The sequence below is a fragment of the Bos javanicus genome, chromosome 18 (genome assembly GCF_032452875.1).
Source record: "Bos javanicus breed banteng chromosome 18, ARS-OSU_banteng_1.0, whole genome shotgun sequence".
NCBI classification, from domain to species: Eukaryota; Metazoa; Chordata; class Mammalia; order Artiodactyla; family Bovidae; genus Bos; species Bos javanicus.
The window spans coordinates 54,979,517-55,007,084 of NC_083885.1; the positions used below are offsets into that span (position 1 = coordinate 54,979,517).

The following is a 27,568-nucleotide window of genomic DNA, read 5'->3' on the forward strand; positions in this document are numbered from 1 at the left end:
AAGCCAGCAGGGGAGCCACACTGCTACACTACCAAAATGTGACCTGTTAAGGCCATACCCCCAGAGCCCAGCAAGGACACAGAGCAGGTGTTCAATAATTATTTATTGAAAAAAATGACCGAACCCCAGACCCCCGCTGAAACCATCCCCTCACACACACACAGGGCAACACCAGCCGTGGGGAGCACTAGTAGCCACACCCCCGCCCCCGGCGCCCCAGCCTCCAGGGCGAGCAGGAACTCTAGTAGAACTCTTCCTGCTCGGAGTCCGGCTCCGCACCCTGCTGGTTCTGAATCTGACTCTGCTTCTTGTACAGACCGGCCACCTGAGGTGAGAGGGTGGGTGGTGGGCGAGTCAGAAGCCCCGGGCAGCCCCACCTTCTTCCCAGCCAAATCGGGCCAGAGCCCACGCTCTCCAGGAGGCTGGCCTGGCAAGGTGAGCCCACCCCTGGGCCAACCACCCACCCCTCCACCACAGGCCTCACCTGGGCACTGGTAGTGGCCTGCTCCGGCTTCTTATCCTCACGGACGCGAATAAACCGAGGGAAGCGGAGGGAGATCCCCTTCTCGCTGTCCACCTGGGGGAGGCACAGGGGAAGTGGTAAGGAGAGCAGGCAGCATTCCCCACCCAAGGTCTCCTCCCTGCTCCGGTGCCTCTGGCCTCAGTCTCTTGAGCCATACAATGGGACTAAGTGATGGGTCATTGTAAAAATCACATCAGGTACGCAAGTGTTTGGGTCTGTACTCAGTGGCATAAGAACAGAGGGCTGCCGGGGCTTCTGTTGCTACTGTTATTGGGGCTGAAAGGCAGGAGGGCACAGAGCCAAAGGTAGACTCTAAAACCAGACTTTGGGGTTCAAAGCCCAGCTCCCGACTCAGAAGCCAAGTGAACCTGGGCCCATTATGCACCTTGGGCCTCTATTTTCCCATCTGTGAAATGGGAAGGTCAGTGTTTTTGTGAGGATGAGTGTGAACAAGTGCCGTGCCTGCTTCACCTAAGTGCGTGATAAATGCTGCTCCCACTGCTTGTTGCCAGGGAACTCTGACTGCCCTAGGTGGAGCAGGCGTGAGAAATTGCAAGAAGACGACGAGATAAAAAGTATGAGCTTTGCCTTTACGTGGAAGTCTGCTGCTAAGCAGAAATGCGCATGCCAGATTTTGAAGGCTCAGAAGAAATCCCAAAGGGAGTATGTTTTTAAGGTTTCCTGTTCTTCAGATAACTACACTTCAATTTAAAAAAGTTATATTTCCTGTTCTTTGGAAGGAGGATGCTAAGAGCTGCCCTAGTGCCAGTGGGTGGCAGGGGGTGGGGGTCCCCCGGGACACGGATCCTTTGGCAGGTGTGGAGAACAGAACCACTAGTGACAGAAATTAAGCAAGGAACATTAAAACTTGGAAAATGAACTACAGTTGATAAAGAAACGCGGTAGTTTCTTTTTCTCGTAAATGGTCAGCAGGAAGTATCCTAAGTTTTTACTGAAAGGAACTGCTCTCAAAAATTACTTAAGACCTGAGTGTGAGACTGATATTTAAGAAAGTGATTTAAAAAAAAAGATAGAAATGTGGGGTTCCCTGATGGCTCAGGTGAAGAATCCGCCTGCAGTGCAGGAGACACAGGTCCCACCCCATGGGCAGAGGAGCCTGGCACGCGGCAGTCCATGGGCTGCAGAGTCGGGTACGATTAGTGACTAAACAAAATTAACTGAAGCACTTTGCCGCACACCTGAAACTGACATAACTTTCTAAGTCAACTATACTTCAATAAGAACATAAAATTAAAGACATAAAAATTTAAAATTTGACAAAGAAATCAATTTCATCGTTTTCTACTCCTGGGGAATTTTTCCTATTTTTTTAAAGGAGACTTTGATTTCACTGTCTGAAACCCAAATAAAACGCCAGCTTCGGTCTTCCGAAGCATCACCCCGGAAGCACAGACATGGGCCCCAGAATCCCCTCCCCGCTGCTCTCCAGCCACTCAGCTGGGATTCTTTCGGAGGATCTCCTCAGGGTCCCCCCGTTACTCACCAGGCCTCGGGCCGCAGGGTAGATGGGGGACAGGGAGAGGTCCGCGCACTTCACCTCCCACACGTCGCTGGGGTCCAGCCAGTGGTCGGGGGCCACCGCACCGTCAGCCCGAACGTAGGAGCGCGGGGTGGGCAGCACTAAGGCCTGCAGCCGTGCGAGAAGGGGAGAGGGTCTTGGATCGAAGTCAAGGCCGAGGGCTGGGGGAGGGAGGGCAGCGAGGAAAGAGGGAGGAAGATGGGGAAGAGGAGACACAGACACCCCTCAAAGTAGAACGCTGGCAGCGGCAAGGATGATGAAAGAAATGGGAGAAGGAAGAAATGGAGACCCTGGGAGCCGAGACAAGAAATTAAAGGCAGAAAGAGAGGAGCAGAAACCCAGAGACAGGAGTCAGAGACCAAGAGAGACAGAACCCAGACAGGGACACACAGACCAGAGACACGAACACGCAGGAAACTGCAGCGCACCCCAGACGCCCGGCACCAGGCCAGCGGACACCCCGGCGACTGGGGCTCCCCTGGCATCCTGAGGGCGAACTCGGGGAGCCAGCAACACGCCCTGCCCTGAGCCTGGCCCTGAGCATGGCAAACAGGGCTCCCTGACAGCATCTCTGGCCGGTAGCCGGCGGGGCTGGGACTTGAACTTGGACGTGCTGAGCTCCCCGCCGCCAAGCCTCCCACAGGGCGGGCAGGGAGGGCTCACCTGGAGCCTCTGGTGGTGCTCTTCCAGCTCCTCGTCACTGAAGCCAGTTCCGAGCTGCGAGGAGGACAGGGGTCAGTGGCTCTGCTTCCCTCCAGCTCCCACGGGCCCAGGATGAGCCGGTCTGCCCCTCCCCGCCCCCCGCCTCCGGGGTCCACCCGGCACCTTGCAGATGGCCTGGAACTCCTCGCTCTCCTCGTCGTAGGAGGCCAGCAGGAAGCCCCCGTACCGGCCGGCCCGTTTCCCCTTGCCCAGGTAGGCACCAATCACTACGAGGTCCAGGGTGTCGCCCACACCCTCGAGGTAGTCCTTCTTCAGCTGGGGGGAGGGAAGGCCGGAGATGAGGGTGGGGAGCTCAGGTGTGAACCCCACTGCTGGTGTGGGGAGGGTGGGGGCTGGGTGAGAAGACCCAGGACAGACACTGGGAGGAGAGCGGACGAGGGACAGGTTTCTCGGCTGAAAAGGGCTGATGAGAAAGGGGCCACTCTGATGGAGAAGGCAGGATGGAGGGGACGGGTCAGGTGGGCAGACTTTGGGGGGTCACCTCAGATCCCCCTTCCTTTAGTATGGAGGGACATTCCACTCCATCACAGGGAGAACATCTATCCACTCATTTCAGAAACTAAATTAAGTGCCAACTGTGTGCCAGGCAGGAGCTTGTTCCTACCCCAGGGTCTCTGCGCTTGCTGTGGCCCTGCCCCTGACTTTACCCTGCTCGTTACTCCCCATCTGCGTCCTGGCTGACCTCCTGGTGGAAGGCAAGAACAGAGTGCTCCCCAGGCTCCCTCATCCTGCCACCTGGGGCACACAGACAGGCGGTTCTCCACCAGCCTTGGTGAATTTGTTCACAGGGAGCAGCGCGGGCAGCAGGGCCGAGGCGGCTGCTATGGGAGGCGGGAGGGAAGGAGCAAAGGGCCCCAGAGCTCGAATGGCGTGAGGCGGCGATGGGGTGTGGACCACCCAGCAGGGACAGGCTTCTGGTCCCTGAGCTCAGAGAGCAGGCGGGGTGAGAGGGTGGGCGGCACCTTGAGCCAGTTGTGTGACCTCTTGGCGATCTCGTAGGTGGCGTCCACGTCCAGGGTCTTCACCATCAGCCCCTCGCAGGAGTCTAAGGAACACAGGAGAGCCACGTGAAGCCCCGGTGCACAGCCTCGCAAAAGCCGTGGGCGGGACTCTGGTCCAGTCGTAGGGTGGGGCCGGGGTGGGTGCAGATCACGGGGCGGGGAGGGAGTGTCGGGGGGCACAGACCGTGTGGGACGCCCTCACCTTTCACCGACTGCTCCAAGAACTCGGCGATCTGCTCCGTGTCCTTGGTGTCCAGGGAGGTGGCAAAGACGAACTCGCCCTCCGTCTCCACGAAGTTCTCCCGGAGCAGCTGCCGGCGTCGGGAGAGGGGCTCACGTACCAGGGACTGCAGGGCGGGATGGGAGACAGACGTCACCATGGAAATAAAGAGGAAAAGCCCGACGTGGTCGGGCAAAACAGGAAGCGGGTGGGTCACAGGTCACCCTGTGGCTGATGGAGGTGAGTGTGAAGAGGGGCGTCAGTTTACATTTGAGGCAACTCTCTAGTGTCTGGCTTAATAGAGGTGGATTCTCACGTCTGTTCCCGCCCTCAGGCCGCAGCAGGTTGTTTTGGTTGCAGGACAGGCATACAGATGGGGAGTTGCAAAGGGAGGCCTCAGGGGCCACACTTGGAGAGCCGCTGCCCAAGTGTGGCCTCCCAGCTCAGCCCGCTGGTTCCCAGGTCTACACACCCCCTTCATCCCCCGAACACCCAGAACACAATGCCGGAACTCACCTCTCCGTTGAGGTAGATGAGATCGAAGGCATACAGACACACCTGCACCTGGATCTCCGCCGCGTCCACCTCCTGGGTCAGGAGGGATGGAGACCCGGAGTGGGGGTGGGGAAGGTGAGATGGGGTTGGGTGGGGCCCCTCCCATCACACCGGAGGCAGACACCCAGTCACCTGCCACTCTCCCCTTCTCCCCAGCCACAAAGTTGCACGCCTATAAGCACAGCAATGATGCCGGCCGCTGGCACTGGATTATGAGAGCAATCATCTCAATTCTCTCCACTAAGTATTCGCTTGCCCAGCCTCCCTCGCAACTAGTGAGGGTGACATGACAATTTTGGCCAATGAGAGTGAAGAAGTTTTCTGGGGTGCAGGATGAGGGGGCTCCTGGAACAGATCTTTCATAATAAGAAAAGACCCCTTCCCTCCTTCCTATTTGGCATGCTGGGATAAGAATGTGATGGCCGGAGCTGTGGCAGCCATATTGTAAAAGGCTGAGAGAACTACATTCCAATTGACAACTCTGTCTCTCTGGGACAGGGCAGGATTGGGTGGAAGATGATGGCAGGTGCTGGAGTGGGGCAGAGGCTACCTTGCGTTTGCGGGTGGTGAGGACTTGGAATGGCTGGATCTGCTTCTTTTCCCGGTCCCAAGCTACAGCTTCTGTGTCTAGGATGAAGGATGTGACCGATGGGAGTTTAATCTGAAAGGTGAAAGGGGGAAATGCAAAGCTCATGAGAGGTGGTGGATGAGGCCAAAAGACAGATGGAGAGAAACCAGTTTATTCCCCTTCTACATGGAGAAGATCCAATGACAAACTGATGCCAGCCTTAGAGACACGCGTGAATACAGATGCCTTCTGGTCCCCACTGAGAGGGGAAAAAACTAAGTTTTCTGAGGACTTACTATGTGGTCCCACAAGCTGGAAACCCAGGAGCCTTTGTCATCTTCCTCTTTTGCTCACTTCACATTCAATTCAGCCATGAACTTGCCCATTCTCTCTGTGAAATCTCTAAGGCATCCACTTGCCACCACCTCACAGAGCCCAGTCCAGCCTCAGCCACAGCATCCTACCAGTCTCCCTGCTCCCACACTGACTCTGCCCAATACACTCTCCTCACAGCAGCCAGGCTGCTCTCAGTAAACCCCACATCTTCTCGGTGCTCATCCCTGCTGAAAACACACGGCTCCCCAAACCCCTGGAACCTTTCCTTGGCCAGCCCCCGCACCCCTTCACCTCACCTAGCCCCTCAGACTCACTCTCTGCACCCCCACACACAAGCCTTTCTGGTTCTTGAACGGACTGTGCCTTTCCAACCACAGGGCCTTTGCACATGCTCTGGACTTGAGAATCTGCATGGCTCCCAGGGCCATCCACACTGTATCCTGGGCTGTGCTTGGTGACGGCCCCGTCTTCCTGACACCAGGGCTAAGTCTTATTCTGTTAAAGGCTCACAGGATCCTGGACCTTTTCTTCAGAGCCCGATCTGAGTACACTCAGAGGTAACAGCAGGGCTCTGATGAAGACCTGCCTGCTCTGCCGTCTGGGTTAAAGTCGCAGCCTCCAGCACAGGGCTCGGCACAGAGCAGACACCCAGTGAACACTTGAATGAACGGGGGAAAGAAGCCAGATCCCACTGACCCTGGACTGTGACTGCCTACATGAAGCTCTAGCACAGGCAAGATGAACTTATACCAATGAGAAAAGCAGATCAGTGGTTGTTGCTGCAGGAGGTGGCAGGTGGCGGTGGGGAGAGGGGCCTGCCTGGCACGGGGCATGAGCAAACACTCTGGAGTGATAAACGCACAGAAATGTTTTATATGTTGATTATGTGTCTGGGTGACCTTGTCAAAACTCTGCAAACTCTCAAGTCAGAATCTTTTATGGAAACTATGCCTTAAGTTGGTTTTAAAAATAAACAGCACTCGGCACATCACAGGAGCTCAATTAATGCCTGCGTTGCACTGTTTCTCTGTCCTCGCTGCTCTAGGAAAGAGCAAATGTCCTCATTAATTACAGAAGACTAGTCCTCTCTGTGGGCTTCCCTGGTGGCTCAGTGGCAAAGAATCCGCCTGGACTTGGGTTTGAGCCCTGACTCAGATCTCCTGGAGAAGGAAATGGCAACCCACTCCAGTCTTTTTGTCTGGGAAATCCCACGGACGGAAGGGCCTGGCAGGCTACAGTCTATGGGGTCACAAAGAGTCAGACACGACTTAGGAACTGAACAACAACAAAGTCCTCTTTGACTGAGAGCTCCTAAAGTAGGTCCACACGGCCCCTGGGAGCACAGACAGCCTGGCTCCAGAGCCCTAGAGATCCAGCCCTATTTACAGGCTGTGGGGCCAGCGTGCAGGCTTCTCCTCCACCTTCATCCCACACCCTCTCCCCGTCAGAGTGTGAGTCTGCCTTTCCTGGCCTCCGCTGCACCAGAGTGCCTGTGACCCCGTGCTGCACAGGGGACCCCATGATGGGAGGTGCCCGGAAAAGCGCTAACCTTCCTCATGGCGGGGGGACAGCAGCTGGAATCCCTCTCCTACCCGTCTTTCTGTCTGGAAGTGTGGTGGCTCCCTGGAGACCAAGGGGCCAGGCACTGGGATGAAAAGGCAACGAGCCGAGGACAGCAGACCCAACTGGGTTTGGGAAGACCTTGGTCCTCAGCTGAGCCAGCCCACGGCTACCCGCCTTCAGATTTAAAAGGGGAAAAAAAAAATCTGCAGGCGTTCTATTATCTATAACCCAACACACTTCAATCTAATTGCACTCTCTCCCGCTACACCGGGCCGGCCTGGCTGGCCCTCCGTTCCCCGCTCCCCTACCAGCACCCCTCCCAGGCCCCCGAGGTGGAGCCGGCAGCAGGCACTCACCTTAGGGATGCGGCTGATAATGTCGGGGTACCTTCCAGTATTGTCCTCCTGATTCCTGCTGAAGATCTTCACCTCCCCGCCTTCCAGAACATGGATCTGCCATCGTGGGGGAGGGGAGAGGAACTCAGAGCCGGGCCCACTCCCGGGAGCCCCGACTTTCTCAACCCCACTTCCATGGGCAGGAGGTTCCAGAAGCTCTGCAGGAGGAACTGGTGCAGAGACCTCAGCGAATCCTTCCTGGGTTCAGAGGGCGTTCTCAGGCCCGTCTGTGGAGCCCCTGCCGCCTCGTCTTCATCTCCAGTCCAGCCCCTCCTCCCCTGGCTAGCACAGGTGCTTTGCTCTGTGTCTGCACGCGCCAAGTTGTCTGGATGTTGTGGTGCTGTAAGTAACATTCTGGTTTTTATGATTTAAACGTATTCATTTTAATACGTCTGGGTCACAGTCCTTGAGCAGAACCATATATATGCCACCTAATATGCACATTACCCTAAGAAATAGTAGTGTATGTGTGTATAACATGACTTTAAAAATATATATTTTTAAATCACGATTGCTATCTTAAGTCATAGTTATTTTCTGCTCAGCACTGTATTTCAAAGGTCCATCTATGCTGAGCCTATCCAATCTACTGCGTGTAGCTGCCTCAAGGCACCACAGGGAGGCGCCCACGGAGCTCGCTTACCTGTCCTCAGGTGAGAGCAGGGAGTGGCCCCCACTCCCCCCAGGACAGAAGAGCCACAAGAATCTTCACAGCCCAGACCAAGGCCGTCTCCGGCCCTGGAAGCCAGGACACACGTCCAGGTAACCGCACTGAGGGGGATGCAGGGCACCGGCTACATCAACACGCCCACCAGCAGGACAGCACAAGTGCAGCCCACGCTTTCTGAGCTCCCACTGCCCTGGGTCAGGACTTGACGATGTTACCTAGTAGGATCTGTTTTCAGAGGAGCCAGTCAGGTGGCTATGACTGCACCACTGGAGGTGGGAACTAAAGCCCCGAGGGCCGTGCGAGACCAGACGAGTAGCCATGCGTGGCCGGCCGGCCCCGAGCTCGGGTCTGAGGCACCCCATGCCCCCGCTCAACGGCGCGTCCACCCCCTTACCTGTGCCCTCTGCCCGTCGTATTTGTACTCGCAGGTGAAAGCTGCCTCCTCAAAGCGCTTCAGGACCTCACTGACACCCCGGGTGGGGTGGGCCAACATTGGTTTCAGGGGAACCCCTGGGAGGGGAGGACAGAGTGAATTCAGATAGAATTTACTGGGTGGTGAATTCATGGAGGCAGGGTAGAGACTGCTAATCGCACTCAGAAGCGACGCGTGCAACACCTGGGTCTTGTCATCACAGAGCCTGGCCGCTCCCTTCTCGAAAACTAAGAGAGAAATGCGAGCGGTCTAGCAATTAAAGCGACAGCCCTGGAATGACAACGTGATAAGAGAAGGAACTCGGGGCGAGCCCCAGGGTGCAGCGCGGCCCCTCCCCTGCCGCCCGCCTCCCTCTAGGCCCTTCCATGGCAGAAGGATGAGATGCTGCCTGCCTGCCGCACCGCCTCTGGGGTATCTCGGGGACAGCAGCTCTAACACGGAAGTGCGAACTCCATGGGGATGAGGCGCGGCTCAGGGGAGAGGAGGGTGCTCTCTGAGCAGGGGGCCCTGTGCTGGCCACCCCAGGGATGGAGGGAGGGGAGCCTGGTGGCAGCCAGCCCGGGGCGAGGCTGTGGATGGGTGGAGGCGGGCAGGGGGTATTTCATGGAGGCGAGTACCTGGGCTCAGTCTGCAGTGCTCCGGGAGCCGCTCCAGGCCGTGTTCCAGAAGCACGGGGACGATCCGCTCCAGGTCAGGTACCTCACTGGGGCAGGGAGCAAGAACAAGGCGGGCAGGGGTGTTCTTCTAGAACCCTGCTCGCTGGCTGCAAGATCCCCACTGCCTGCCTGTCACCCCTTCCCAGGGTCGGCTTCTGCCTCCCTCGACTCCCCTCGTCACCCCAACTGTCGTCGTCCTTCATGTTTCTTCCAGGCCGGCCTCCCCCTCCCAATATTCCGGCTTAACAATGGTCTGGGGCCAGCCTGAAAGCAACAGTCTACAGGTCTCCAAGCAGGGGCAGAGTTCTCTCCATGACCATCACGACCCTCACAGTGTGCCCATCACCAGGCCCCGTCTGGGTTTCTCATGGCCTTTCCACACGCACAGTCCTGCCTGGAACTCAGAAGCCTCTGCCTGCCCCTCTCCTTGGCTGTCAGGATCACCGCCTCTCCCGTCCCTGTGTCCCTGACCCCTCGCTGTCAGACGCCTCCCTGATCTTTGTCACCTCCCTGTGCCCAGCGCCTGTCTTGTCTGGATCCCCACCCAGGGCTCTGTCACCTAGGTCTCACCAGAAAGTCTGCTTCAGGATCATGCCTTGCTCCTCCAGCCACGTCTTTCTGGCTTCTGCCGTCTTGCCCTTCCCGGCGTCCACCACGGCGGGGGGGCATTCTAGGATGAACCCCAGAGGAAGGGGCTTTGGAATGGGCCCGACCCCCCTCAGCTAGCCCCGGGTCCACAGTGGGTGCTGGTGCGAGATTCCTCAGGGAGAGGAGGCAGAGGGAACCAGGTGGGGGTGGGGGTCGGGGGAAGGGTGGCCGGGTTAACTCGAGTGGCAGCTTGGGGCTGGCCACCGGGGCTCACCTTGACTGGGGGGCGTGAGGCTCACGGCCTGGGCGAGGGCCGCCAGCACCGACTGCTCAGCCAACCCGAGGCGCAGCCGTCCACTCAGGGCTCTGGGGGGACAGAGGGTAACGGGGATGGGTGCACCTGTTCAGCCCCTTGCTCCTCCCTCCTCCAGTCTCCCTACCACGACCCTCTCCTCTAAACCAGAGCAGCCTCCAGAGCCGGAAGGGACCTGCGATCACACAGCCCCACTTGACAGAGAAGGAAACTGAGGCCAGCCACAAATCATCACGACCACAGGCAGCGCCTACAGGCAGAACTAGGGGCCTGGCAAGGTGTCCGTGTCTCTCCTCAGCTGCCCTCTGACAAAGCAGTGTTGGTGGGGGTGGGGCCGGGGCACGGCCAGACCTGGAACAGCCTGCCCAGGGGTGCCAGGGTGTGATGGCCAAGAACCTGTGCCCGTAAGGGCCCTGCTTGAGCCAGTGACCTCGGGCAGGAGGCTGTCTCCATCTCCCCTTCTCTAAACGGGAGTGAGGTTCACAGCCTCCCAGAGCTGCAGGGAGGAGCTCATGGGAGAAAGCGCGAGGCACAGGCCAGGGCAGACATCACTAATCCACTGCAGCATGCTTCACCCACGAGCCCAGGCTTCTCCAGGCAGCATTGCTGAGAAGAGGAGCTCCGTGCCCCGCTCACGATGCTCCCATCCGAGGGCGGTCAGGGCACCAGCAGTGATGTGCCTGCTGGCCCTCCTCCCCCCGTCACAGGCCCACACCCTCACCTGGCAATGAAACGTGCCTCTGAGTGACGGCAGGCCACAAAGAGGCCTTTGATGACGTCAATCTTCTTGGTTGTGGACTGGAGAGAAGGGGGCAGGGCGGTCAGTGCCAGGGGTGAAGGGAGGGGGGCCATCCTCGCTGCCTGGGGAGCTGCCACCCTTGGAGACCTGCCCACCTCCCACCCCTGCTCCCTGGTTCCATGGCCTGGAGCGCAGAGAACAGTGAGAAGCTTGTCCTTCCAGCCTCCCACCCCGGCTCTGCTCAGCAGGTGTTCACGGAGCCCCACGGCCCACACTACATCGGGGCTAGGGTCTCAGGAGGAGAGTCCCGCAGTCTTGAGAGCAGCAGGAGAAGAGAAGCTCTGATCCCAAAAGCAGGACCCAGGTGACACTGCCCTGAGCAGTCGAACCAGAGCCTTCCAGGTCCCCAAGAGGAGAAGATCTGGGGAGAGCCAGCCGCCCGCCCACTCACAGCGCTGCCTGCCAGCTGCGCGATGTCCCGGAACTTGGCGAAGACGCCGGCGGCAGTGAGCGCAGGCGGGGGCAGCACGAGCCTCTGGGTGCTGCGGCTGCTCTCGGCCACCAGCCCCACATCACCCTTCTCGGCCACCTCGGCCCGGACGGACTCCAGCTGCCGACCTTGTAGGGTAGAGGGAGCAGTGGCTGAGCGCCAGGAGGGGTGTGGCCACCAGGCTCCCCTCTCCAGAAGCCAGGATGATGAGCCCGTCTACACCAGAGGGGTCGTCTGGGGCGGCATCATCAGTATGGAGGTGGGATTTAAAGCCCTGGATTTCGGCCCCGACTTCCTCCCTGGCCTCCTGGTTTCCTGTCCGTCCTCCACGTGGGTCCAGAACTGACCCTGCCCCTTGCCTGCCTGGGACCTTTCCACGGCTCCCTAACACCTTCAGAGTAAACACAGAGCACCCCAGGCCCTGGGCAGGTGGGCAGGTCCCGCCCACTCGGCCAACCTCTCCTGGGCACAACCCCACTCTGTCCCCAGCTCCGCTTGTGGCTCTGCTGGCCAAAGCCCCTAAGGACCTCTGCAACCTCCACGAGCCCCGACCATCAGCCTTGCTCTACACCTGCGGCATCCCCCTCTCCCACCTGGTCTGAGTGCAGACCTCGTCCCGATTCCCCCCCTCTCTCAGCCTGTCAGTGGCCGCCCTCCCCACCTTGCACCTTTCCAGTCCCTCCCCATCATCTCCCAGCCTCCCCATGTCCTCCCTGGAAGCCCCCCATCCACCTCGCCTGGGGGCGTCCACCACCACCCCCGCCTCACCCGTGGCCTGGGCCACTGCCTTGAGGAGGATGCCCTCTCCGATGCCGAGCTCCAGGCCCTGCTGGGGCGGCCCCAGGCGGTTGAGGCTCAGGTAGAGGACGGGCAGGAGGTCAGCAGGTGACAGGGCCACCACGGAGCGCAGCAGGTTGCTCAGCGTCTCCACCATCCGGAGCCTGGAGGAGGGGATGGGGGTGAGACCACCTGACATTTCGGGGTCAAGATGGGGTAGGAGAGCATGGTGATAAAAGAAACACAGGAAAAGAGACGAGGAGAGGGCTCACGACCAGTGCCCGGTGTGTGACCCGAGCCACAGGGACCACCACAGGCTGCTGGTGGGACAGGAACTCCATCTGACGATGACAAAGGGCATGATCAGCTACAGGGAAACAGCTGATGTGTACGGACTGCTTTCCGGGTGCCAGGCGTTGGTATTAAGCCTTCAAAACGTTCTCTGACTCCCTGAATTCTCACAGCTGCCCTGAGCTAGATACTATTTCATTTTACAGGTGAAGAAACTGAGGCACAAAAGACTATGTAACATGCCAAGGTCAAAGAGCTAGTGAGTATCGGGCTGAGACAGGGTTCTCACTACAAACAAGACGTGGGCTTTCTCTAACACTGAGGATCGGGAGCATCAGCCAGGCTGCAGGTACTCTTGGTTACTTGAGCTTAGTATCCAGTTCCTGCCACCAGGCAGTGGAGCCTCTCTTCCCACGCCGGGGATCACGGTCACCCTCCTGTCCTGCTCTGACCAACAAACCAGGCACAAACGATGGTGTGGGCCTTCAGAGGCCTGTGGCCGCTCTTGTGGCCAGGCCTGTTGTCTGTGATCTCATGCGTGAGGGTGCAGCTGAGCCAGGAGGGGGTTAAGAGGATTAAACAGCTGGAGGCACAGCCAGCGCCAGTGGGACAGAACCGGGAGAGCCCCCACTGGCCCCGGGCAGGCAGCCTGGTTAATTACCGAGCAGAGACCTCCTCGATCTTCTCGAACGCCCGGGCCACAGCCAGATAAGGAACCCTGGGGGAGGAAAAGGACAAACACCCACACTGTACACCCAGCGTGTACACCCACGCTGCCTCCCCGCCAGCTCCCTGCCCCCACACACTTCCCAGTGAAAGATCTGCTGATCCCCAGGTGCTCGCAGGCAATCCTGCCTGACCCCTGCCTGGGGTTCTCTCTCTCCATCCCCTTCAGAGCGCCCAATGGTCTCCCCAAAACACTGAGGGTTGTGGGGGCTGGGGGAGGACTGGCAAATCTCTCATTGAAGCCTCCGGAGACAAGGCCTCCCGCAGTGCCAGGGAGCAGAGGAGGGGTTCTGGGGAGGGCCACGCCTCACCTCTGGCCCACCTTCCAGCAGGCATCTTCGATGGGGTGGTAGTTGTTCTTGGCAGGATTATAGCCCGCTGGGTCCACGTGTCTGTGGAGGGAAAGGAGAGGCTGCAGGGTAGATGCCTGGGTCGAGGAGAAGCCATTCCGCCAGCTGGCATCTACTGAGCATGTCCTAAGTGCCAGGTACTATTCCAGGCACAAGGGCATGGAAATGAATGAAAGTGAGTTTGCTAACCCGGAACACATGTTCCAGTGTGAGAGTCGGGGGTGAAAAACAAACGAGACCAAAAAGCAGAAGAGAATAAGTCATTTTCAGTATTAAAACATTTTTAAGACAAAAACCAGGTAGAGGAAGAAATCAGAAAGGCAGATGCTGCTTCAGAGGACGGTTGGGGAAGGCCAGAGGAGACATCCGGTCAGAATGTATGAGGCTTAGCAGAGTGGGGGCCAGGGATAAGAGCATCCCAGAGGGGAGCTGCAGGTGCAAAGGCCCTGAGGCAGACACACGCCTGGCACGTTGGAGGAACAGAAAAGGGGTCAGTGTGGCTGAAGTGGAGCAGTGTGATCTGAATATCGTTCAGTTTAGTCGCTCAGTTGTGCCTGACTCTGCGATCTCATGGACTGTAGCCCGCCAGGCTCTTCTGTCCATGGGGTTTCCCAGGCATGAATACTGGAGTGGGTTGCCGTTTCCTCCTCCAGGGGATCTTCCCGACCCAGGGATTGAACCCACCTCTCCTGTACTGGCAGATGAATTCTTTACCACTGAGCCACCTGGGAAGCCATGTTGTTCAGAGTCCACTCCGAGAGGCAAGGACCCCTGTGGGTCAGACCCGCCCTCACTCTGGCTGGAACAGCAGGAGGAAGGTGCAGTCCCTGGGTGCCCCAAGGAGCCAGGCACCGTGCGAAGGGCACTCCATCTGCTAGCAAATCAGTCCTGCAGGCAGGGACTCACCTGCCTCCCGAGTCACATAAGGAAACTGGGCAGAGTGGTTACGTAGCTCACCCGAGGCCACACAGCTAGTAAGCGGTGCAGTTCTCGGACTGTGTTCTAACCCTCTATATCATACGTTCCTCGGGAAATGCCTCACACCCATCCCGTTAGAGCCACCACAATCCAGATTCTGCAGTCACACTCCTTTGGGTTAAAATCGCTGCTCCATCAGTGACCAGCTGTGTCCTGGTGAGGAAGCAATTTCCCTCTGAACCAACCATATGATGGAGCTACCTGGAGTCCGTGCCCTGACACGCCCTGAGGTTAAGGGAGAAATTAGGGGAAGAGTTCCCACTCCTTGGTGCGCTTTGTGGGGAACATTTTTACAACACTGACTCCCCAGCCTCAGACCTATGTCTCTGCCAAACGTGGGGTGAGGGAGGAGACTGCTGACTGTTTACAGCTCTTCAGCTGATCCTGTGCACAGACAGGGATGAGGATGGCTGAGCCGGACAGAGCACGAGCAGTGAGTTGTATGGTCTCAGTATTTGATAAGGGATCGCCGCCTGGTACTTCCTACTATAAGGAGAAACGGCAAAGCTGAGGAGTAAGAAATTCTGCAGCCACGCTGCCTGGCTCAAATCCCAACTCTGCCACACTCCTCATCTGTGGTCTAATCAAGGCAATCAAAATTAATAATAATAATAGCAGCTACTACTTGCCGAGTGTGGGCATGGCCAGACGCTAGTCTGCAAACCTCAGGAGGAAACTGGCCCAGAAAGGCTAAGTCGCTTGGCCAAGGTCACACCAGCTGACAAAGGTGGAGCTGGGATTTCTAAGCACTCCAGAGCACTGTCCTGCCTCCACGCCTCACTTTTCCCACCTGTGAAATGGGAGTCCCAACAGAGTCGATGCACAGGGTTGCTGTGAGGCTTCAATCCATCAGGATATGGAGGGCACAGCGTCTGGTGCCGAGCACACCATTTACAGTGGATAAAAGGGTGTGCTTTCTACCATTAACAAGTCCTCATATTAAAGGTGAGGAAATTGGAGGTACTGACAGTTTGTCTGTCTCCTGGAGGCGGCCATCAGTGATCAGGTTGGGAAGAGTGTAAAAAAAAAAACGATTGCAGTATCCCAAGAAGTAAAAATCAGGACACAGAACTTCATGTCAGACACCAAGTTGGCGAGAGAAACTTACAAGTAATATAAGCATGGGCACGAGCCCAGGGCACAGGGCAGGGGTGCAGAGAAGAGGCCCAGCGTAGAAGCCAGGGCAACTCGGCCTCCAGGCCTGGCTTTACCCCCACCCTCCCTGCATGTCCCAGGGAAGATGGCCTAGCTGCTGGGCTACTGGTTTCAATGCCTGGGAAATGGCTAAACACCAGCTGCCTACTGCACAGGCCCACTGCAGAGAGGAAGTAAAAAGGCACAAAAGAAACCTTTAGGACGTGACTTGACACAGAGGAGGCGCAAGAAAAGGAGCTGACCTTTCCTACAGCGCAGTCACGTGCTGAAATGGGGCCATTTAATCTCACTAATAAGGTTGCAACTGGGGTACAAACTTGTCATTAAGAATCCCAAATTTTTTATTAGACTAATTAAACCTGAATCACAAAATTCTAACGCTGAAAGGCTGTTTGGTGATTACCGGTCTCCTTTTTGGAGGCCCACCTCCAATCAGATCAGTGAGGCCTGGGACTCACTGGCTTACTTTGTTTCGTCTGCTATTCTCTTGATGGATCCTGACTCACCCCTTGGTCTCGTCCTTTCTCAGAGCACCAGGTCCTTCTTCTTTCGCTTCTTTTTTGACAGCTGGCTTCCGGGGGGCTGGGGAATGAAACAGGGAAACAGTGGACCCTTTCTCCTTCCCACAGCCCCCACCTCCCAAGTACTCTCCAGGTGGCATCGCCCCGTACTTGGGGCGGGAACACGGCAGGAGGGGCAAGTTAGGCCTTCTCACCCATGGGAAGGCTGAGCTCCTTGGAGAAAGACCCACCTGCCTCTTCCCTGCGCAGCCCCGTGAGGTGAAGGGGAGACACTCACAGAAGAAACTGCTGAGGGTCTTTGGAGTTTTGGGGGGCGGTTGAGCCTGGCCATCCTCCTGTGGTTCCTGCTTCACCGTCACCCCGGGCTCTGAGACGCTTTCTGTCGGGGACTCTGCTGAAAGTGAGAGAGCTCAGATGGTGATGCAAACTTTAAACAAATGTATTTCTTGGCCACGAGGCATGTGTGACCTAGTTCCCTGACCAAGGATGGGACCCGGGCCCCCTGCACTGGGAACACAGAGTCCCAGCCACTGGACCCCCAGGGAAGTCCCCAGTGCCTATGATTTCTGAAAGATAACTCGTTGGAGGATGACTGGCTCTTTTTTCCTCACATGTGTGGAGGAAAAATAACAATAAAAATAACAGTAGTAACAAAACCTAAAGTTTCCCCTAGAATTTGCTTTTAGACAAGACATTGGAGAATCTTATTGAAGTCTTATCTAAGCCTTATTTACATTAACTGTCCTCCAAAGACATGGGACCCCCCCCGCCGACAAAACCAGAGAGAGGGGCCCCAGGGAGAAAGAGGGTCACTCACTGGAGGTCTTCCGGGGCTCAGGGGGCGTCGTGGGCTGGTCCCCACCTTCCACTTCCTCCTTGTCGTCCCCTTCAGGCTCTGGGAGGCTTTCTATTGGTGTCTCCGCTTCCAATGACATAAAAAGGCAGATGGCAAGAAGTGGCACTGGGAACCCCTCCCCAAGGGCATTTGCATTCCCAAGACACTCCACCCCGTTTCATCTTTGCTGCTCTGACCGCACACGTGTGAAGTGACGGGAGGGTGAGGGTGGGTCAGCCCTGGGCCACGCGGGGACCTTGAGGGACACCAACCCCAACGCTTGCTTGTGTAGCTGAAAAGCGGGGAGGGCCAGACTTTTCTTATAAACCATTATTTTTGAATTACTCACAATGAAATAGAACTGGAAAGGTTTCAAAATGCCAATGATAACTTGTTAAAGTTTTTTTAAGCTGACTGAAAAATAAAAAAAAAAACCCACCTCCAGGGTAATAATAATAACTGCATTAATTGACTTGGGAATAATCTGCCTTAGTAGGGAGAAGTCATCCCCTGCCCTGGCCCCCAAAACCCCTGGACACAGATAAGGGCTAAAACTTCATGATTTACAGTAAAATTTGTTACTAAAAATTGCCAACCAGAAATCAGATCTCCACCAAATTCAGACCTTCCCTGGGAAGGACAAACCCAATAAAGACCTCTTATTGAAACAAATGACGGTGACAAAGCCTGATTATTATAATCATGTAAAGGCCCCAAATGATCTGTGGATCAGATGTTTGTAGCTGTATTTCCCAGGTAAGATATTTTACATTTTCACAGGCTGGACGCTGTGTGACCTACTAGCTCACGGCATTTTGCTTGTCATTATTAGATCACATACTTGGTAATTCATGACGTCAGCTTTCTGCAAAGCTGGGTACTCATGGGTGGTGTGATGAAAACCAAGTATTACATGAAAATCAGCATGAACAGGAAACGAGGGCAGCAGTTTTCAACTGGACTCCGAGGTCCGAGCAATTGTGCAGTGCCCAGGAGACATCCTATTAGAAACTAACTGTGATTATTTAAGAATTAATTTTTTTTCCTTTCAATGCTATGTATATTACTTTCTCAAACGCCCAAGCTAGAACATAAATAGTTGTTTGGACATAACTCGACAAGCTGAAGAGCAAAGGCCTTGGGCAATGCGCAGTTAGTTACTAAGACACTACGGGTCCTGAAGTTTCTACTTCTTTGCTTTTTGGCAAAACTTACAATAAAAACAAATCATTTAGAGGAAAATATCTTTCATACGAGAAATAAAAAGAGAGAATAAACTGTATTTGAATTAAGATGGCCAAACTAAGGTACTCCAGAATGCGTTCATGACAAAATTCCCTGGGCAGCGGGGTGGGATTCTGATGGAAATGTGTGGATTCCTGGTCACAGTGTCAAATCAAGTGGGGTCCCCACACCCTGTCCTCCTAGGCAGGCCCCCACCTTTCCAGACCCCCCCCACACAAACACAGAGTGAGCCTCTCCCCTGCTTCCTCCCTCCCGACCAGGGTCTCACCTTCTTCCTCCTTCTTCTTCTTAGTTTCTGGATCCTTGTCCTCACCCTGCTCTTTCAGAACATCTTGAAATGTCCGTTTGGGAAGCTGCTTCCGGGCTGGAAAGACAAAGGGCTCAGGGTGGCCTCCTTGCTGGCCCACCGGACCCACCACAGTGGGCTCAGACCCCCGTGGTGATGGCCCCTGGGATGGCTCTGGGGCCCTGCCACTGCCCGGGTGCGGGGCCCATCCTTCAGGCTTCTGCTTCCTGGCTGTGTGGCCGCGGCAGGCAGGTCCCTTCATCTTGGGAGCCAGCACCCGCCCCCCTCTCTGCTTCACCTCTCACCACACGCTATCCTCAAGCCCTCGCTGCCCCCCACATCACACCTTATCCTCAGAGACTCCGAGGGGTGTGGGGTTCCCGCACCTGCTGTGCTGTTCCCACCCCGAGGCCTTCACACGCGCTCTGCTTGGCAGCAACACTTCCCTGTCCCCCTTTCTCAACAGGGCCGACCCCGACCAGGACCCTGATCCAAGACTCAGGCCAGACAGCCGCTCCTCTGGGCCCTGCCTCAATCCGCAGCCACCCCTGTGCCTGCATGTCATTCCTTATAGCAGCACCATCAGTGGAAATGTACAGTGAGCCACGTGTGTCTTCTGAAACTTTCTAGTGGCTACACTGAGGAAAGCAAAAAGAACCAGGTGAATCTAAGTTCGGATAATCTTGTTTACTTGACCCAACATAACCAAAATATGATGATTCCAACATGTTTTGAATATTTAAAATCAGTATCATTCTTTTTCCTATGCTGCTGCTGCTGCTGCTAAGTCGCTTCAGTCGTGTCCGACTCTGTGCGACCCCATAGACAGCAGCCCACCAGGCTCCCCTGTCCCTGGGATTCTCCAGGCAAGAACACTGGAGTGGCTTGCCATTTCCTTCTCCAATGCATGAAAGTGAAGAGTGAAAGTGAAGTCACTCAGTCGTGTCCGACTCTTAGCGACCCCATGGACTGCAGCCAGCAGGCTCCTCCGTCCATGGGATTTTCCAGGCAAGAGTACTGGAGTGGGGTGCCATTGCCTTTCCTATGCTAGGTCTTCAAAATCTGATGCACTTACAAGCACATCTCAACTGGGCACTGAATTTTCATCAGAAATACTTGATGTGTTTAGATTTCATACAATCTACCAGTGAGAAAGCCCAGAGAAGGAAACCATTTGCCCGAGGTCACACAGCCAGGGGCTGGTGGAGCCGTGCTCTTAACCACAATGCTAAGACCAGCGCTGGCAGGAGGGTGGCTCAACGGTGGAGAGATCCACACATGGACAAAGACAGGTAGCTGAAACAGCGTGGCCCAGGGGTCCTTACCCGTGCGACGCTTCGGGATCCCTGATGGGGATGCAACTGCTGGGGAGGGTTTGGAGCGGGAAGGGCTGCTCTCAGGCAGTGTGACAGGACTGGGAGGCGAGGCCTGTGGAGAGTCTGAAGCAGGCTTCTGGAAAGGAAGAGAAAAGCAACTCCTGAGTTGGGGGAGAAGGAGGGAGCACCCAGCTGCTTCAGTTTCCAAACACTTGAGAGAACACAGCAACTCAGCCCCAGCTCTGGCCTCTTCCCTGGGCCATCACCCCACTCTCCTGTGTAGTTTCATGGTCCCAGACTGGCCCTATTATGGACCACGGTAACAATTCTTTTTTTTTTTCCCTAAAGTGACAAGATCTTTGATTTTTAGCTAAGCATAATATGGCCCAACCAAAAAGTGGTGGCTCAGATGGTAAAGAATTTGCCTGCGATACAGGAGACCTTCCCTGGGTTGGGAAGATCCCCTGGAGGAGGGCATGGCAACCCACTCCAGTATTCTTGTCTGGAGAATCCCCATGGACAGAGGAGCCTGGTGAGCTACTGTCCATAGGGTCACAAAGAGCCAGACACGACTGAGCGACTAAGCACAGCACAGCACATAATATGGCCCAACCAAAAACTTCCCAGATGCCCTTGCAGCTAGGTGTAGTCAGGAGCCTAAGGACTACACTTCCCAGACTCCCTTGCAGCTAGGTCAGAAGCCCCAGGTCTACATGATGCAATGTAAGGGCAACTGGTTCAAATGACATTCACCTAAATGCAAGGGGAGTGCCCTGCTCTTCCCACTGGCTGAATGTGGGCATTCACTTGGACAACTTCATCTAGGGATGGTGAGCAACAATACAGAAGCACCCTGGGGCAGAACGAGCCGAGGAAAAGACAGAGATGACAAGAGGCGGCTCACGGGGGGCCTTGGAGGCTCCATCAGGACTGTCTTTGTCCTGAGCTGGCAACCCTAGGGCGGGGGTGGGGGTGGGGGAAGGGTTGGAGATGGAAGAGGGGTGCGCAGTAGGGGAGACAGGATGTCGCTTCACCATCGACAGACTGAGAAGTGCTGCACTTCGGATGTGATCTTCAGAGCAGCCAACAGGCAAGAAATGACTTAAATGAGGGGAGCAAGTGAGCCGCTGCACTTGGGGAAGATGGAAAGCCTTCGATTCCACGGGTTCTGAGCCTTTCCTACAGCAGGCGTTCTCTCCCATCACTGTGTAAATCAACTTACGGCACCTTCACGGCCACCCCTGACAGGGGAGGCTACCCAGAGCTGCCCGAGCCACCTAAGGCTGCCTGCCAAGACATCACGAGGGCAAGGAACCACGCCCAGGCCCCAGGGCAGAGGCGGAGTGAGGCGCACAGAAACCAGGCCCAACCACTGAACTCCTCTGCCCCCTGGGGCATCAGCTCCAGAATTCTCCTGAGTAGCTGCTGCACTCAGCTCCAAGGCCAATGGGAATGACGCTTCTGGTAAACGGGGGCAGGCTACTGGGGCCCCACCTGGCTTCTGGGGGTGGTGGGGGCTTCCTCTTCCTCCTCCTCGCCCTCGCTGCCCAGGACCCGGGTCACCTTCCTCCCTGGCCTCTTCACTGGAGAGTCACCCTCAGACACCACTCGATTCCGCTCCTTCAGCGCCACCCTGGAAAGTGAAAAAATGGAGGTTTTTCCAGCAGGCAGAGTGGGGACGCTGCCCCCAGACTCTCCAGCAATTTCATTATGTTTCATTCCCTTCCTTGCCTTTCAAGCATGCAACAAACATCTTCCAGAAGCCTCCTTGGCATGTATATATTTTTTAAGCTATGTTGGGTCTTTGTTACTTTTCTCTACTTGTGGTGCATGGGCTTCTCATTGCAGTGGCTTCTCTTGTCACAGAGCATGGGACCTAGGGTACTCAAACTCAGTAGTTATGGCTTCCAGCCTTTACAGTGCTCAGGCTCAGTAATTATGGCACAGGGGCTCAGTTGCTCTGCAGCATGTGGGATCTCTCTGAACCAGGGATCGAACCTATGTCTCCTGCATTGGCAGGCAGATTCTTTACTACTGAGCCGCCAGGGAAGCCTTCAACATATACTCTGAAACACCAATCCCCCTCGTCCCACTTCTCTGGAGGGCTCCTGTGTGCCCACCTGGTGGTGGGCGACGCTGGAGGAACAAACGAAGTCCCTACGAAGGATAGACAATGGCCTTCAACATTTCTTTGGAGACTTTCTTTCAGTCAGTCATGTAAGACCCTGATCCCCTAGGGAGGGACTACACTTCCCAGCAACATAAAACAAAAAGGGTGGCTCTCAAGTCAGAAGTGTTGATAAATCATGACCTGATCTTTATCACTGACTGAGCATCTTTTATGAATCAGGCCCTGTTCTGTAAGTTGTTAGGGTGTTGACACATCAAGTCCACACTGAAAGCCTGATACAGATCATGATACCCTGTTACCCATAAGGAAACTAGGCACAGGATCCCAGGGTCCCAAACTGGGAAGGTGAGCTAAATCTACCTTGAATGGTCCAGGGACAAGGTCTTCCCAAGAACTTATGACAAGGATGGTGGGGAGAGAACACTGTTCTCCTCAGATGCAGCCAGTGGCAGGGTCCCTGCCTTGTGGAGGAAGTCTGCTCCAGAATGAAGTCAAGACACTGGGCCAGAGTCCTGAAGACAACTCTGAGGTCCTGGATCCAGCTATACCAGAAGCTGACACTACCTTTAGCCTTTCAGTTTACCAGGATCAAAAATTTCCCCATGGAGGCCTGCGACATTCTGAGCCGAGTTTGTTAACACTTGCAGCCAACAGAGTCCTGACTGATGAACAGATTCACCACCTCCCAGCCCCAGAACGTACTTCGGAGGGGACTCCGTTTCTCTGATGCTCTTGGATGTCTCCTTCTCCGGCTTCTTCGCTTTGCCCTCTTTCTTGGGCTGGAAAAATGACCTGGAGGAGCAGAAGAGGGGGGAAAGAAGTGAATGATAACAGTACCAGTAACCCCTCTAACACATGCCACATCCCTCAGCTTCCGATGCCCGTCCCCATTTCTGGCACACAGCAAAAGACTTTGAACAATCCCCTTGGATGGATGAGGAAACTGAGGCTTGGACAGAGGAGGCAGCACTATGTGCTTTTCTGCCTCAGCTCACCTCTCACGTGAGAGCCAGGACGCATCCCAGTTTCCCTCCTGCAAGTATTAACTGCGCACTTACTGTGTGGCAGGCCCTGTCCTGGGAACCCAGGGGCACAGGAGCGGCCCCGACACATCAAGTCCCTGCCCTCAAGGGGCTGACACTCCAGGAGCAGGCAGACATTAAGCAATGTGTTCACTGCTTAGTTGTGTCTGGCTCTTTGCAACCCCATGGACTGCGGCCCACCAGGCTCCTTTGTCCATGGGATTCTCCAGGCAAGAATACTGGAGTGGGTTGTCATGCCCTCCTCCAGGGGATCTTCCCAACCCAGGGTCTGGGTCTCTTGCATTGCAGGCAGATTCTTTACTATTTGAGCCACCAGGGAAGCCAATAGCTAATATGAAATGTTTGGAAGCGTTATCTGCTCTAGAAAAGGTCAAGTAATGGGCTCTCCCTTCCACCCAGGCATTACCGGCCCTTTAGGCTGGATCACACTTTGTTGTGGGGGGCTATCTGGGGCACTGTAGGATGTTAACAGCCTGCCCCACCTTTACCCACCAGATGCTAAGGGAAGCCCCCTCTCCCTCCAAGTGGTGACAACCAAGAATGTCTGATGTTCCCTGCTGGAGGGGGTCGGGGGAAGTTGGAAACTGCCCCAGATTGAGAACCACGGGGCTAGGGTCTCTGAACCTTGCAGCCACTAAAATTCTCAGTTACTACACCACCTGGTTTTCCAGTGCCCCTCCCCACTCTCCATACTGCTCAACTCCTGGAAATTCCTATGTAAAGACTAACCCGAGTTCTTCTAAGATAAGGGAAGAGGTAGACAGAGGAGCAGAGAATTTGGAGAACGCAAGCTGCTGGTGGGTGGGGCGGGGGTCCTTACATGATACTTCGCTGCATGATGGTATCAGAATTCTCTCCCCACTCCTCCTCTCTGCTGGTCACCAGTTTCTGAAAAGAACATCCAAAAATACTTGATGAGGATACTCATTTTTGTGCAGAGATCAAAACACAAAACACACTGATTATGTGGAGATCGGAACACATACACCTCTGATAAGAGAGGGGAAACTTTCACAAATTGAGGTTTGGGGAAATCACCCTGAAATCTACATCATTTGGCTTGAACTTCACGCTGACAGACCTGACATATGGGCTGTCAAACATAATATGCAGCTGCTTTAACCAACTAAAGAACAGAATGCATTTACCAGAAATAAAAAAAGTCTACTCTGAAGACACGACTAAAAGCCTTCCTTCCTACGAGCCCAGACTAGGAGCTCTTCAAAGACAAGGTTCCTTTCCCAGGTGCCCAGGCCATAATGACTGTGTGTACATGCTAATCTTTTTCTTCTTTTTGAAACCTTGAAAAAATGTGTCCCTGGTCGCATTTGATATACATTCTTTGCTCTGTTGTTTGGTCACTAAGATGTGTCTGACTCTTTTGCAACCCCATGGACTGCAGCCCGCCAGGTTCCTCTGTCCATGGGATTTCCCAGGCAAGAATACTGGAGTGGGTTGCCATTTCCTTCTCCAGGGGATCTTCCTAGCTCAGGGATCAACCAGCGTCTCCTGCACTGCGGGTAGTTTCTTTAACATGAAGCCACCAGGGAGGCCCACTCTTTGTTCTAACAAGATATAAATCTGCTGAAAACCATGCTTCACTGGAGCAGTTCCTCAGAACTGAAAGGCTTTCTCCTGGGCTAGAATCCTCAATTTGGCTCAAATAAAACTCTTCTTCCCTTCCTATAATATTATTTCTATTCCAACTTCAAATGTTCCCCTGCTGCTGCTAAGTCGCTTCAGTCGTGTCCGACTCTGTGCGACCCCATAGATGGCAGCCCACCAAGCTACCCTGTCCCTTGGATTCTCCAGGCAAGAACACTGGAGTGAGTTGCCATTTCCTTCTCCAATGCATGAAAGTGAAAAGTGAAAGTGAAGTCGCTCAGTCGTGTCCGACTCCTAGCGACCCCATGGACTGCAGCCTACCAGGCTCCTCCGTCCAGGAGATTTTCCAGGGAAGAGTACTGGAGTGGGGTGCCATTGCCTTCTCTGCAAATGTTACCCAGTCCTTCCCTAAGTCTCCAAACCAGTCAGTGCTCCCTCTTTTCAATGTCCTTCCCCATCATGTCCTCCCTTCCTTCCTTAACTCTGGCAGACTCCAGTACACTTTTCATCCCTCTCTGGGCCCTGCCTCCTGCCCTCTCTCTCACCGGGCAAAACCCCAAAGCTGTTGATTGAAGCCAACTTTCCACCCACCCTGTTCCTGCAACCGCAGAGTAGAGCGGGACTGGTCACCAGGAGTCCTTCGGGTTGCGGTCCAAGCCTCTCCATTTCCCCAGACTGTTCAATTCTCCAGCTCTCTCAGGCAAACCAACTCCACCCTCCGCCGCCGAGAAAACGCAAGCAAATGCGAGAAAGGCAATTTCCCACCGCCTTATCTACCTCCTGCTGCACCTGCGCACCACTCCGAATCCCAGCTGTAGGTACTTCGACCACCCAGCTGTACTCTCATCTGAGATCAGACCCTTGACCTGAGCACCAGATCTCATGCCCTCTGACCTCCTCAAACCCTATGCTCCAGTAAGCCCCTCCTTTCTTTCCTCTAGATCAACTTTTCTCTACTAGACCATGCCTATCGATTTACAAATCAGCTGTGATTTGTCCCATCTTAAAAATCAAACAAAATCCCTTCTCTTGAGCCTACATGTTCCAGCAGCTATCGCTCCATCTCTCCTCCCCTTTTCAGAGACGTCATACAAAGAACTGGAGAAGGCAATGGCACCCGACCCCAGTACTCTTGTCTGGAAAATCCCATGAACGGAGGAGCCTGGAAGGCTGCAGTCCATGGGGTCGCTGAGGGTGGGACACGACTGAGCGACTTCACTTTCACGCATTGGAGAAGGAAATGGCAACCCACTCCACTGTTCTTGCCTGGAGAATCCCAGGGACGGCGGAGCCTAGTGGGCTGCCATCTATGGGGTCGCACAGAGTCGGACATGACTGAAGTGACTTAGCAGCAGCATACAAAGAACTGTCCCATGGCATCATCTCCCGTCTCTCTCTCCTCCCATCCCTGCTTGAACCTTCAAGTTTCTCCACATCCCTCAGCTGGCCCTTCTCATCAAGGTGATAGAAGAACTCTGGGTTGCTAATTCCGGAAATCACCTCCTGTTCCTCATCTTGGCCCATCAGCAGGATTAGAAACATCTGACTCCTTGCTCCATTGAAATTTTTTTTTTTTTAATTCTTTCTTCATACCACACACACCCTCACCTTGGTGTCCATAAATATTAAAGAAAAAAAAAATTCAAGGACTCATATAGCTAGTTTTCTATGCTGATATCTCTATCTGGATATTTAACCAACATCTCAGACCCAATCAGACCAGCTCAAGATCCTTGTCTCTTCCCTCCCCAAGCTCTTCTAGCCCTCCCTCCACCATCCTGGGCAATAATAAGCGCAGTGCTTTGTGTGCTAAATCGTTTCAGAGTTTTTGCGACCCTATGGACCGTAGGGATTTTCCTGGCAAGAATACTGGAGTGGGTTGCTATGCTCTCCAACAGGGCATCAATCTTCCAGACCCAGGGATCGAAGTTGTGTCTTTCAAGTCCCCTGTATTGGCAGGCAGGTTCTTTACCACTAGCGCCACCTGAGAAGCCCACAATAAGCCCAGACCTTTCAGCTCTCCTCCCCTGGACCCCACACCTTCACGTCTCTTCCCTTGACTCCGCCCCCTCATCAGGCATACACAAGGCCAGACCGCTCCCTGTTCAGAAGGTTCTCGACCTTTCAAAAGGCCTTTGCTTTAGGCCTAGATCTTACCACTGACTTGCCCCGCCCCACCTCCAGCTCCCTGGGCTCTCCGCTTAAAGTAGACCCTTTTCCTTCAACCTTTCCCCGGCCCCGCCCACTATTAAACTTCCGCTAGACCCACCCCCTTACAGGTGGGCCTGCCTCTCCGGCCCTTCCAACTTCCGGATGACCCCGCCCACCTAGAGCCGTTCCCCGCCCCCTCATCCCTATATAACCACGCCCCTTTCAGGTAGTTCCGTCCCTCCAGGCGTCTCTGCAGATCCTGTCTTGTGCAGTTTTCGGTCTTCGTCTACCTTCTACCTGATCCTGAACCTCTGACGGACGCCGTCCCGCCCCCTCCAGCGTCCCGTAGCCCGCGCACTCCCCTCCGCGGCGCGCTCCCGGCCGTATCAGCCTGCCCCCATGTCCTCTCCTTTGCAGCCGACCTATTCGGCGAAAGCTGGAGCCCCGAGTTGCCGACATGCGCTCTGTTGAACAGCCCTGAAGCCCCGCAAGGCTGGTGCCACTTGCCTCGCGCCAGGCCCGCGCGCCGCTGTCCTGAGCGTCTCTCCTGGAGCGACCCCGCAGTCCCAATTTCGCGCCACCGACTTCGCGCGCAGACTTCGGCGGGCGGGGGCGGGGCCGAGTCGAGGGGAGGGGCCGGGGGACGTCGAGCCGCCGTCGCGAGGAGGACGCTGGGAGTTGTAGTCTCCCGGTCGTGAGACTCCCTGGAAAGGGGATGAAGTGGGGCGAGCCCTCCCGCAGAGCACGCTGGGAAACAGCCCCGAGCCACTGTTGCTCTGGATTGAGGAGTGACCAGCGGGAAAACGGAGATCTGGTGGGAGCCACCGCGCGAGGCACGGCGGGAA

At 55.4% G+C, this 27,568-nt stretch overlaps 1 protein-coding gene across 3 annotated transcripts; it reads right to left on the minus strand.

Annotated features, from left to right (window-relative positions):
* Window positions 1–85: 85 nt before the first annotated feature.
* LIG1 (DNA ligase 1) lies at window positions 86–27,353 on the minus strand. 3 transcript variants are annotated; one of them, XM_061388859.1, is made up of 28 exons: window positions 27,231–27,353; window positions 23,788–23,855; window positions 22,627–22,716; window positions 21,288–21,426; window positions 19,803–19,929; window positions 18,460–18,555; window positions 16,929–17,033; window positions 16,389–16,502; window positions 16,097–16,172; window positions 13,419–13,499; window positions 13,043–13,099; window positions 12,082–12,254; window positions 11,275–11,441; window positions 10,806–10,882; window positions 10,046–10,137; window positions 9,754–9,853; window positions 9,145–9,230; window positions 8,489–8,604; window positions 7,386–7,481; window positions 5,113–5,223; window positions 4,524–4,595; window positions 3,990–4,134; window positions 3,749–3,831; window positions 2,889–3,041; window positions 2,727–2,780; window positions 2,028–2,171; window positions 485–577; window positions 86–325 (listed from the first exon to the last, which is right to left on the minus strand). In XM_061388859.1, the coding sequence occupies exons 2-28, from the start codon at window positions 23,802–23,804 to the stop codon at window positions 242–244; spliced, it is 2,748 nt and encodes a 915-aa protein (XP_061244843.1). In that variant the 5' UTR covers window positions 23,805–23,855; window positions 27,231–27,353; the 3' UTR covers window positions 86–241. The 3 variants fall into 3 exon arrangements, with proteins under 3 accessions (XP_061244843.1, XP_061244842.1, XP_061244844.1); XM_061388858.1 differs by having other exon boundaries at window positions 16,389–16,505; XM_061388860.1 differs by lacking the exon at window positions 27,231–27,353 and adding an exon at window positions 25,164–25,779 and having other exon boundaries at window positions 16,389–16,505.
* Window positions 27,354–27,568: the final 215 nt, after the last annotated feature.

Bases quoted from the DNA above. Each gene is read 5' to 3' on its own strand.
- LIG1 (XM_061388860.1), bottom strand. From the start codon at position 25,238: ATGGAGAGGCTTGGACCGCAACCCGAAGGACTCCTGGTGACCAGTCCC. The intron at 12,255-13,042 runs GTAATTAACCAG...CCCCTCCTCCAG, and splicing joins ATCGAGGAGGTCTCTGCTCG to GCTCCGGATGGTGGAGACGC. The intron at 326-484 runs GTGAGGCCTGTG...CTCTCACCTCAG, and splicing joins AGGCCACTACCAGTGCCCAG to GTGGCCGGTCTGTACAAGAA.